The sequence below is a fragment of the Drosophila tropicalis genome, unplaced genomic scaffold, assembly GCF_018151085.1.
Source record: "Drosophila tropicalis isolate 14030-0801.00 unplaced genomic scaffold, ASM1815108v1 contig_1009, whole genome shotgun sequence".
In the NCBI taxonomy this organism is placed as follows: Eukaryota; Metazoa; Arthropoda; class Insecta; order Diptera; family Drosophilidae; genus Drosophila; species Drosophila tropicalis.
This window is the reverse complement of record NW_027172367.1, coordinates 54,273-66,454: the sequence shown is the minus strand read 5'-3', so window position 1 is coordinate 66,454 and position 12,182 is coordinate 54,273. Positions and strand designations below refer to the sequence as shown.

Here is a 12,182-nt window from a genome sequence, read left to right as displayed (position 1 = left end):
CAAACATTTCGCATGAAGAACACATTTCGTTGGAAAAAAAAAGTTTCGACTGACGACCAACAAAAAAGGTGGCAAAAAAAACAGGGGGAACCCCGAATATACATTATAGAGTAGTCCTGTGTGACCATATTAACCCATATAAAGACATAGTTGATTCCTTCCAAAAATTTGAAACAATTCATGATACTTTTGTTCGATAAAAGGTCAACTCAAAATATATTGGTGAGCTTTTTAGTTATTTAAGAGTCTGTACTTTTAGAGCCCACTATAGTTTAGTTAATGTGTATTATTATAAGTATAATCTCCAATTTAACTCTCAATGCGCTGAAAGATTTTGTACTGGCTGGAAGTTATTGACGATTGCGGAAAATGTCTCCGAAGTTGTATGTGCTGGCACTTTTGCTAGTGAGCTGTCGAAATGCTTGGGGAGTAGTTTCCCATTCACTGGTAAGTTGGTCTGTTCTACTGGAATCCTGGGAGTTATTTAAAGCTAACATTTTACCTTGCAATAGGAACTTCGATCCCAATGTGATGCTTTCTGCTTTGATGCCCTGAAACCCATCTTGGACCACATAGCCGCCAATCAGGAACGTTGGAATACATGCGATTCAACCAAACTGACAGACATCCAGGCTCGTCTGGATAAATTGGAGACGCAATTGAAGGAGCAGCAGCAAAAAGTTGCAACAAATGCCACAGGGTCAACCGATCAGGAATGTAGCACTCTAACCCGAAAGCCAACGAAGGAGATACTGAAAAACTTTGAGAAACTTGGCTCCAAGTATTATTATATAGAGAAATTCCATATAGTTAACTGGTTTGCCGCTTTACACACCTGTCGTCGAATGGGTGGGCACCTGGCTAGTTTCCAAAACGAAGAGGAGCTAAATGAGGTCAAAAAAGATTACAGTACGGTATGTCTTACTGGATAGACATCAACGACTTGAGCAGCGAGGGGGACTATTTGTCGGAGACCTCTGGAATGCGAGCATCATTTTTGCAATGGAGTTCTGGAGAGCCCAATAATAACGAGTCTGAGGAACATTGTGTTGAGCTGCGTATGTTGGAAAACGACCAGAGTATGAATGATGATGTATGCCATTTGAAGCGGAATTTCATTTGTGAAATAGATGTAAATTTGTAATAAATAAATTAATTAATAATTTGAATACATCTTCCTTTGAAACATTTTATACTTTTGTTTATTTCTGATACCAAGTAGATGAGCGGGCTATCGCTTTCAGCTTCGATTCAATCAGCTAACCACATTTGGCCCATAAAAATATATTTTCATGATGATTCGTAAATAACATCCGTAAAATTTGGCATAGTTTTATAACTTGTTTAACTATCCACTCTTTTATTAATAAAAAAAAACATTCAATTTTGAAGCTTTAGGAGCCAAAAAAGAAAGTTAACACAATTTAAGGCTATCGTCTCTTTTAAAATAAGATTACAAAAATTGTTCAAGCAATCAATGCGACACGCGTAAAAACTTGAAATGATTTATTAATATAGTCATGCAAAACTTAAGTAATGAGTTAATTATTTTTTTTTTTTTTTCGTGGTCTCCCAACAACACTGGGTTTAACTCGCTAACGCAAGAAAAAAATCATATAATGAGAGAATCTTTCATTAATTGTTCTTTTTAGCTGGATCCGGTTTCTGAAATGAAACAAGCATAAAAAGACAACATGAGAAGTTAAAGAAAATCGTAGATATATATTTAAGTGTAGTAGGCGTTATTTTTTATTATTGTCTTCAGAAAACTGTCTCATGTTGTCCAGTATTCGAGGTTTGATGGTCTTGATCATATCAAAAACGGGCTGCCGTTTCCCAATCTCTTGATCCTGGGCAGAAACCAAACTGCAACCAGCCCAATTAAATAAGTCGTTGTCGTATTTTAAACGAAAATGTCCGAATCGAGGAGCAACATCGATGAACACGGAGAGCACTCGCAAACGCAAGTCAAGATTCTTTCCAAGAACCCGGTTACGTGTGTCCCAGTTTAATTTCTCCACAGAGCAGAGTAAAAATTTTAAGTCGACCAGCAATGTGGGACTAATGTGAGGAAAAAGGGCTTGGAGCAAGGGACCTTTGAGATGGCATATCCTTTTCATTACTTGTATCGTAGCCTGCTGATAGGGTTGCCCCACAGCCACACTATCAATACAGTACTCTCTGGTCTGGGCCATGGTCATCGAACGAATAAATATGTATGACTTCAATTGGCGATAAACCACTGTGGTGCTTAGTGTGATTGGTGGCTGGTGCGAAGCAGCTCGATTAACACTAGACTCTTCTTCATTTACCTTGCTACCAGCTACATTCGGGCCTTCCAAAAGATCCTGCAATTGCGAGGATTTGAGAAGTGTATCATCGATGGCAAAGGCTTGTGAGGCCGTCAGTTGGGCGTCGGTCTGAGGTTGGGACTGCTGCTGTGGGATTCCTTGAATTTCTTCACCTACACAGGCTACAGAGTTCGTTTCAATGCGCACCATAGCATTGAGGGGCAAAGGACGAAACGCATGTTTAAGTTGAGGCACAAAATCAGACGCTCCTCGTGGCTTTTTACTGGTTGCGGTATCCTTTCCTATGGGCTTTCGTTTGCAGGCTACTCGTTTCTCTGGACCAGCAGTTGATGTAGGCAAAAAACCGCCTTCGGCGTTATTTGACTTTTCTGTGGTAGCCTGTTCTCTTACTGTGGGGGTTTCCTTTATTTGAGTTTCACACAGATCTATTATAGACGCATTCGGCATCGAAGTTTCTGATGTTGGGTTTGCAAAGGACTCACTTGGTTGCAGTTGGGATGATGACGTAGGTTTGTCTTCCCCTTGCCGCTGATTGAAGCATTTTAGTTTTTCCATTGTTGCCATGTCGTTATCATCATCTATCACTATGATATTCTCATCTGCTGATATGGTTTCACATCGGAAGTCTTCATTGCTGTTGCTATTGCATATAAAACGTAAATGGTCCAAAAATTTAACAGGTTCCTCCTTAACGATTGCATGTAAATCCAAATTTGTGGCCCCAGTTGGTATTGCAATACTCGTTTCAAGCAGTGGATCATTTTGAGTTTCTAAAGCTTGACTGGAAGGAATCTCTAAGCCCACATCCACAAAATTACTTATGTTTAGCTGAGTAAGTGGGCACTCAGAAAGATTCTGCTGCTCGGAGTCGACATCCACAAGGGGTCCGCTTAATGTCTCCGTGTTACCCACTAGACAAAGTGAATCTGAAACAACTTCAAGTTTAGTATGATGCAACAACAGGAACCATTTTAATATCTTACCTCTATAAGGCTCTGCTTCGGATGGCGAGATCTCGCTTTCTACTGTTTCTCTGGGCAGCGAATCATTTTGAGTTTCTAAGTCTTCAATGAGGTTAATGTCTAGTTGAGTTGGAGGGCATGTTGAAAGGCTCTGCTGATCCGAGTCACCATTAGTGCCTAGTTGAGTGGGTGGACATGTTAAAAGGCTTTGCTCATTTGAGTTAACCTCTGCAACAGTAGGGCGTAGTGCCTCTTGTTGTTGTTCCCTGTGCTTTTCCATGCACGGTGGAACTAAAACAATTTTAGATTTAGAATAATTCGATAACAAAAAAGAAAACGCTTACATCTGTAAGGCTCCACTTCGAATGAGGGAATTCTATTTTCAGAGAGATTTTCATTATGCTCCAGATTTGTTATATCGGGAACTTTCAGAACCCAACGATTATGCCGCCAGCACATTTCATGTAATAGCAGACGCTCATCGAACAATGTCACAAAGTCATCAATTTTGTTTGTGGTACGTTTCAAATACATTAGTTCTACGATTTCATCGAAATTCGTAAATATGGACAAATCATTCCAGTGCAAGATTTTCGGCGAAAGCTCATCGAGTTTAAAATCTATACCCTGGACACCTTTCTTCAGCAAGAGATCGTGCAGCATTGAAAACTTGACAGACAAATTCGGAGGCCAATTTCCGTTGCTTATCACATGATCATAGCATCGCGACAACATCGTTTCGTTCTCATAAAAGGACTGGCCATTGTGGATGCTGGTGTAAGTCTTGAATTCCAAAAGTGTCAACTGGGAGAGTATTCGCCAAATGGTTTTCTGTAGCCCGTGAGCGTTGCATAGAAGATACTTCAAATTGTGTTCCTTAATGGAGAAATAGAATAATTAGTATTAAGAACAACAACTTGCATTCTTTGCTTATATTACATTGTCTCTTTGAGAGAAAAATATCTTTTCCGTTTCTTCGTCTAACGATGTCTTCCCCTGGTTTGTTTCAATTAGTACCGCTGTAGACACTTGACCTAGGGGTAACGATGGAGTTGTTGCTTGAGTGTCGCTGGCGACAATCGGGGCAGGTGTGGTGCAACCTTGTTGAACAGAAGCAACTTCTCTGGGACTGCCCGCGACAATTAAACTTCCTGTTGTCGATTCCGAACTGAATATACTCTCATCTTGTAGTTGTGAATTAATTGTAGCACATGGAATTACCACGTCGTTTGCATTTGATACCCCTGTGGACACTTGACCTAGGGGTAATGATGGAGTTGTTGCTTGAGTGTCGCTGGCGACAATCGGGGCAGGTGTGGCGCAACCTTGTTGAACAGAAGCAACTTCTCTGGAACTGCCCGCGACAATTAAACTTCCTGTTGTCGATTCCGAACTGAATATACTCTCATCTTGTAGTTGTGAATTACTTGTAGCACATGGAATTACCACGTCGTTTGCATCTGATACCCCTGTGGACACTTGACCTAGGGGTAACGATGGAGTTGTTGCTTGAGTGTCGCTGGCGACAATCGGGGCAGGTGTGGTGCAATCTTGTTGAACAGAAGCAACTTCTCTGGGACTGCCCGCGACAATTAAACTTCCTGTTGTCGATTCCGAACTGAATATACTCTCATCTTGTAGTTGTGAATTACTTGTAGCACATGGAATTACCACGTCGTTTGCATTTGATACCCCTGTGGACACTTGACCTAGGGGTAATGATGGAGTTGTTGCTTGAGTGTCGCTGGCGACAATCGGGGCAGGTGTGGCGCAATCTTGTTGAACAGAAGCAACTTCTCTGGAACTGCCCGCGACAATTAAACTTCCTGTTGTCGATTCCGAACTGAATATACTCTCATCTTGTAGTTGTGAATTACTTGTAGCACATGGAATTACCACGTCGTTTGCATTTGATACCCCTGTGGACACTTGACCTAGGGGTAATGATGGAGTTATTGCTTGAGTGTCGCTGGCGACAATCGGGGCAGGTGTGGCGCAATCTTGTTGAACAGAAGCAACTTCTCTGGAACTGCCCGCGACAATTAAACTTCCTGTTGTCGATTCCGAACTGAATATACTCTCATCTTGTAGTTGTGAATTACTTGTACCACTTGGAATTACCACGTCGTTTACATTTGATATGTTCGCCGATTCTTCAGTTACATTGCTCATGTTTTCAGCTTCGTTTGATGCCGTACTCGATTGACCGGGTATCGCTTCAGTAACTGATAAAATATCTCTTCGAGATTTTGGACGTAATAGATGATAAATAACCAAATTGATTTTCGTCTTGCTAAAGAAAAATGAGCATATTTCATAGATCATAAGAACGGACAATAAATAAAGATTAAATTATTGCATTTACCTAGCAAGATGTAATTTTCTTTTTGCATACAACTCAGCTACACTTTCCGTATTTTGCAGCGTGTTGCGTTCATCTATAGAAGTCTCCTTTTCCGCTGTACTTTTCGTTTCAGGTATAGATAGCAATTTAGATTTCAATGCACCAGGACATGGTTTCATTTGGAAAGTATATTTATCGCGTATACTGGGTATCCTATAGAAAGCGTAGTAAAATGTCATTTTACAATCCTCAGGACTCATTTGCGCATAAATGGGCTCATTTTTTCATTTGGTCAACCACCTCGTCAAGATGTAGTAATCTGGAAAATATCTTGAATGATACTGGCGGTTGAGGATTTTGTGTTCCCTTATTATGCAAAGAAGGATCCAGGTGTTTATCATTTAACTGATCTAATATTTGGATATTAGGTACAACTTCTTCTCTACTCTCTAGTCCTATGCCAGCATTTGGAGTATTGGAGGACGCTTCATGTAATGGTTGCGCCTTTGTCGCTTCCTTCGCTTGACAGATTCCCTTCGCTACAGTTTGTTTGGCTTTATCGTCCAAAGGCTCAGCATAGCTTAATAGTTTTTGTAGTAGTTCATCATCCGGACAATTAAATTTGTATGGGTATTTCTTTCGTATGTGAGGATGTATATAAAATGAGTTATAATACCGACGAAACAATTTGAGGCATTCCGGATTTTCGGGATTGGCTAGCACAGATTCATCAGTAATTATATGTGACAGAGCGGGACGATATATCTCGGCATAATTAATGTATTTCCTAAAAGTTTCGAAAGAAACGGGCCATTTGAAATGTCCAAGCCTTCGGAGACACGGAAAGGCGATTAAAATTATAATCGTATGGATTAGAATAAACAAATTTACTCACTCGCGACTTTTCTTTTTTAAATCCTTCTCACACCTATCCAATTTTACGTTCTTGCTGTAAATAATGATGACAAGTTATGATTTTAACGAACATTTAAAACAGATAACTTACTCTCTTAGCATTGAGGGTATGATGGAAAGAATCTTCTGCTTCATCATTGATGGACAGGGCTTTAGTTTATAACGAAATTTCTTTCTTATGTCGGCCGATGAATAGAATTCTTTGTAGTATTCGAGACAGCACTCCTTTTCAGTTTTATCTCTGTACTTGTCACTGAGTTGCATTTGCTTGGCGATTTCTGACAGGTTTTGTATATAGCTTTGAAATGTTTGAAATGTTACGGGAAAAGAATTTACATAATCCACTTTGTCGTTGATATGGTCCTTCTTAGGCAAAACATTTGGAACCAATTTCGGAGCCTCAATTATAGAAGAATTCTTATATACTTTTTCAAGTTTTTGTTGAGCTAGCTTAGCTGGAATTTCTTTGGCTGTTGCCAATAACTTTTCTTGCATTTCCCTTGGCGCTTTGTCGAAATTGAACTGCACAGTTTTTCTAACATCATTCTTGTAATAAAAGTAATTATAAAATCTACTAATTAATTGCTCATCCGTAAAACTTGGTCCTCCATGTTCACGTTTGTAATTCTCATGGATGTCTCTCAGCTGAACAATGAGCTCTTCAGAGTTAATGTACTGCCACCAGGTTTTCATTGACACAGGATATGCATAAAGCTTACCATTGATGGTCTTCACAATAGGATCTTGATTCTTGGTACCAGACTCTTGATTCTTATCAGCAGATTCCTTAGTTTTAGCAACAGATGCTTGATTTTTAACAACAGACTCCGTAGTCTTAACAGCAGGCTGTTGATTCTTAGCAACCACCTCTGGGTTCTTCTCAACTGACTTTTGATTTCTAGCATTAGCCTCTTGATTATTATCAATAGGCTTTTGATTTTCCTTCACTTCTTTCGAAATAGTTGGTATTCGAAGCAATTTTTTTCTAAGTAGCGCAGGACAAGGTGCCAGTTCATATGCGAATCTCCCTCGTATTTTTGGCGAAGCATAAAACAGTTTGTAGTATTCTTTTCTGTAACACTCTTCGGATGCTGGTAGGTAATTGTACTCCTCACAGTGCATCATTTGCTGAACAATTTCATTCAGATTTTTTATTAATTTTTGAAACTGTGTGAAGCTGATTGGATAGAGGATATTCTTTGTAGGCACTGACATAGCAAAGTGTGAATTCTTCATAGTTGTCTCTGCTGCTGCATCGAGAGGTTGACCATAGCTGAGCAATATTTTCATCATGTTCTCACTTGCATTTAGAAATTTGTATGGAACCAATTCTCGGCTTTCGGCGTACAAATAGAAGGAATGGTAATAAAGTTTGAAAGTTTGCTGGCAAATTGGATCCTGATTGTTTGCTTTCAAACGAGACACTTGGCAGTTGTCGTTGATGCCCTTTAACCTTAGCAAAGGTTCAATAATATCGTCATAGTTTATAAAACTTTTAAATACATCAATCGACACAGGGAATAGAAAACGGCCAAGCCTGGAAAAATAAATTAAAATTCAAATAAATAGGCTGTTACCACTTTTTCGTATTCCCCTGAAATAACTTACTTGCCGAAATTTAGTTCTACCGAGTAATTGGATCCTACGTTTCTCTCCAAATTCTCCGTTGCTATACTGTTTATATCCTGAATATTTTTCGTGATAGGTTGCTCACCATTACGTTGCTTTTGTAGTTCGTTAGCCTCTTCTATGCTGGGCATGTAAAATATTTTATCTCTCAATAAAAGTGGGCAATTCTTCAGCTCTATGGGATACTCTTCACGAATCGCTGGATTTAAATAGAAGTCGTAGTAAAAGGCTTCAGCACAATCGTCGTATCCCTTGCAGGCATAATCTGGATCCAATAGTTTGAGTTTGCAAACTATTTCATATAAATTTTTCACATATTTCTCAAAGATCTCAAAGCTAACAATCGACGACTCACTGAAAAGAAAATGAGATTCGTGTTTCAGAATATATTTAATATAAATATTAGAAATGTTATGCTTTATTTGTAGACTTATGATTTTTCCATATTTCCCCCGTATTTCCGACGACATCACTCACACGACATTTTTTCCAGTACAGTTTTCAATGCATTTTCATAGAAAATTTTAGTTATTTTTATTAGTATTTCAGCTATTAATACAAACCGAAATAAGAAAGGTATTATTTATGAGTTGTTACCGACTAATAAATACTCTATTCATTTAATGTTAGAGAAAGAAAATTTATTTTCAAATTGTGCCCAAGAAATATATATTAATTTATGTAGGATTTTTGGGAATAGGAAGTTCGGCCCACTTTGATTTTCTTTTTTGGTGTCATATTCCCTTAGGTTAAAAAAACCTACTTTCGACTTCAATTGGGTTCTTTGCCTTTTAAATTGTCTTTGTTTTTCTTTGTATTCCGCAAGTTTTAGTGGGTCTCTTTTTATTTTTGACATATACCGCCTTTGATTTTCACTTCTTTTATTTATATTTTCTTTCTCCATCCAAATTTCTAAACTTTGCAAACAAAAATATATGTACATATACATATAAGGGTTTGCACTCGATAAACTTTCGTAGTTAATAAAACAACAAATGATTTGACAGAATAATTTTTTTTTTTGTTTTATGATTAACCAATTTGACGCAAAAAATATTTTCATCTATTCTTCTGGAAAAATGTTAAGTGCTAAGAAAACTTAAACTGTTTTTTGGTCACTCACACGACAAAGAAAGATGAATTGACAAGTAAACTCCTTCTACTACGGCTTTCTTTATATTTTTTACGGTTAGTTCACGTATCTAAGTTTCATTTAAGAGCAGAACCTTTACAGTAACAAAACCTCTAAGGCCGTAAATAATTTAAAGAAGTAGCAAATTACTAAAAACTCAACTTTTCGTACAAATATTGTGTACATTTGAAATATAATGAAAAACAGACAGATCTTTGGTACTTTATATTTTGATCTTGTGGTTGACCTCTTTCCGGAAAATGCCCACATACATTTTTAGTGCGAATAATTTTGTTAAACCTTTCTGTTTTCTATTTGATTTAAAAACTATTTATCACAACAGTTATAGCTCACTGTTTAAAAAATTTGCTTTTTACAGTTACAGGAGAAAACGAAAAATGACGTAAGGTATATAAAGAAACTACCGTAACTCTCAGTTACTTCATTTACATTTCTCAATTATTTATGGATATGCCGAGATTTGTATTGTTTATCATTAAGAATAAGAAAGGGTTCTGTAGCCTTAATGTCTTCAATCTTAAAGCAGAATATAAAAACTCACCCAAAGGTCTCCGTGTTTATATCAACTTCGTTAATCGGTTGCTCCTTTTTCTTGTCCACTTTTTGGTCTGGTTTCTTTACTGAACAAAGTATTTTGTTCTTTACATTTAAAGGTATGGAGTTTAGCTTAAAATCATATTCCTGGCGAACGGCTGGATTAAAATAGAACTCGCGGTAATACCATTTGGCGCAATCATCAAGCGATTTGGTTACTCCTTTCTGGAGCTCCTGGCACTGTATTTGAAAGGCTATATCGGGTAGATTTCTAATTGATTTACTAAACAAGGCAAAAGACACAGGAGGTTTTAAAGTTTTCGACGCTAAACGAGAATCAGGAGCTCTATAGAAGAGAGGAATACAATAATAGAATAATAGGTATGGCATGATTATCTCAGTTTACCCTTGCTCAATTCTGTCCTCCATTGAATGACGCCTTTTGGAAAAGCGCTGTGTTTTATTTTTTGTAAATGACAAATTGTTTTTATTTATTTTGTTTGTTTACGCATTTTCCCTTTTGTTTTAACTAGTGTTTGCTAATTTAATAAGCAGACAGTGTTGCACAACTCCTTCACCCGATAAAAATTATACATCGATATACACTTGCGATAGTTTTTTTCTTTCGTTCAGTTTATAAAGCTGACTGAACATGCACTCGCAACGTGTTCGAGTTTATAAAACTGTTTCAAATGTTCTTAAATATAATCCAATAAATGAGATTTTATTCCATATATGTATAAACAATACTTTATTCTTTTAACTTTACATGTTTTTTTTTTTTAATATTAAGATAAATATCAGTTGTATGCCGTCGACTTTTTGTCCATCCCTATTGGGAGTTTGGAAGTAGTATTAAAAACATATTTGACAATTTTTTATGCATGCAAATATTTATAATACAATTTTAATTACGAAACCTAAACTTAGATAATGGGCCATTATCAATCAGCTTGTGAAATATTTTGAGCTGCACTTATTAGAGTATCATGTATATCCTTGGCTGACTGAACATGCACTCGCACCGTGTTCAAGTACGTAGGATAAGGAATAGGTCCGGCGTTGTCTGTAATGAAGCTCTCGATGCGCAAAGGTGTCACAATTCCAGGTAGATAGTGATTAGAAGAGTTCTGTTGTTGCATGCATTGCATCGCCGTTTTTAGGTGCAACTCAATCTGATCGCAGCAGGCATAGAAATCCTCCAAATGCTTATCGAACCGCGGGTTATGATGGCCGTGAGCTGTCGTATCCCGTTTTAAATTATCGGCCAGATTATTTTGTTGCAGATTAAAGGCACTTGAACGAATTGTCAAGAACATCGACTCCCGCAAGGGAGCTAACAGACTTTTAACTTTTGATATGTTGTCAAGTTTCTCAGCCTGTTGTTGTTGCTGCTGCTGCTGCTGATGCTGGACGGGGACCGGACCAGATCCCGAAGGCATCATTGGCTGTGGAGATGATTGCATCACTTGCATCATGGGTGGCCCACCCATGGACATCATATTCATGTTGGAATTCATTTTCTCTCAAAAATGTTTTTTTTTTTTTTAGCAACTAATAAAATACTTTCTATGTGTAGGCGTGTGTTTGGTTTTTGTTTGGTTGATGGTGGTGGGAAAAATCTAGTCGATTGTCTTTCCATTGCCGTATGTGAGTCGCCTACTATAAAACCACCACCAATGAAACCAACGGAACAGCTGTTTTGCGTGGCGCGAAATTTGTTAAATTTCTTAAAATTAAATGTTTAATCTTCAGCATTTATATTGACTGTAACTCGTGTTCTATTTATCCAATCAGATTCATTTTGGGATCTGAGGTTTTCAGAAGGAAAATGGTTATAGAAACAAACGCATTGTCGTTGTCATGCCTACCGCAAACCCGATTTCTTTTTTGAAGAGTCCTCGATAGAAGGAATTTTGTTCCGCGGACGAATAATGCCTTTAAAAATGACAGCGGCATTCTATGTCTTGCATCAAGCATCAAGAGTTTAATTTTTTTGGTGCAATGAACGGAACAGTTAAAAAAGACACTTTTTGCATATGTGAAGAAATTCGCTGAGTTTAATCCAATCCACAATTTCTCTAATTAAAGATATTCAAACACAAAATGCTCCAACGTTAAACTTAAAGCGTATGTATCTCTTCAACGATAACGAAATTATTCGTGTGTGCGTTGGAGACAAAAAATCAATTTTATACTAACGTCCACAGTTAAAATAAACATTTTGGGAGTATTATTTCCCTCAGAAATTTCATATCTATACTATAAAGTGGAGGTAGGCTCTACTTAGCCTCTTCAGATTTGAAAAAAGTGTCCTCTTCCGCATGCTAAAG

At 37.7% G+C, this 12,182-nt stretch overlaps 3 protein-coding genes across 3 annotated transcripts; 1 reads left to right on the top strand and 2 right to left on the bottom strand.

Annotated features, from left to right (window-relative positions):
- The first annotated feature begins 369 nt into the window (after positions 1–369).
- On the top strand, positions 370–932 carry LOC137587149 (accessory gland protein Acp29AB-like). Its single transcript, XM_068303423.1, has 2 exons — positions 370–447; positions 513–932. The coding sequence occupies exons 1-2, from the start codon at positions 370–372 to the stop codon at positions 930–932; spliced, it is 498 nt and encodes a 165-aa protein (XP_068159524.1).
- A 761-nt stretch (positions 933–1,693) lies between these two features.
- tea (telomere ends associated) lies at positions 1,694–10,388 on the bottom strand. Its single transcript, XM_068297297.1, is given in 11 exon segments — positions 1,694–3,238; positions 3,296–3,565; positions 3,619–4,150; positions 4,214–5,567; positions 5,640–5,895; positions 5,897–6,447; positions 6,514–6,567; positions 6,625–8,070; positions 8,142–8,516; positions 9,857–10,195; positions 10,256–10,388. Coding segments are annotated over 11 exon segments (6,696 nt in total). The 5' UTR covers positions 10,279–10,388; the 3' UTR covers positions 1,694–1,742.
- Positions 10,389–10,583: 195 nt separating this feature from the next.
- On the bottom strand, positions 10,584–11,475 carry ix (intersex). Its single transcript, XM_068300902.1, has one exon. The coding sequence runs from the start codon at positions 11,367–11,369 to the stop codon at positions 10,794–10,796; it is 576 nt and encodes a 191-aa protein (XP_068157003.1). The 5' UTR covers positions 11,370–11,475; the 3' UTR covers positions 10,584–10,793.
- Positions 11,476–12,182: the final 707 nt, after the last annotated feature.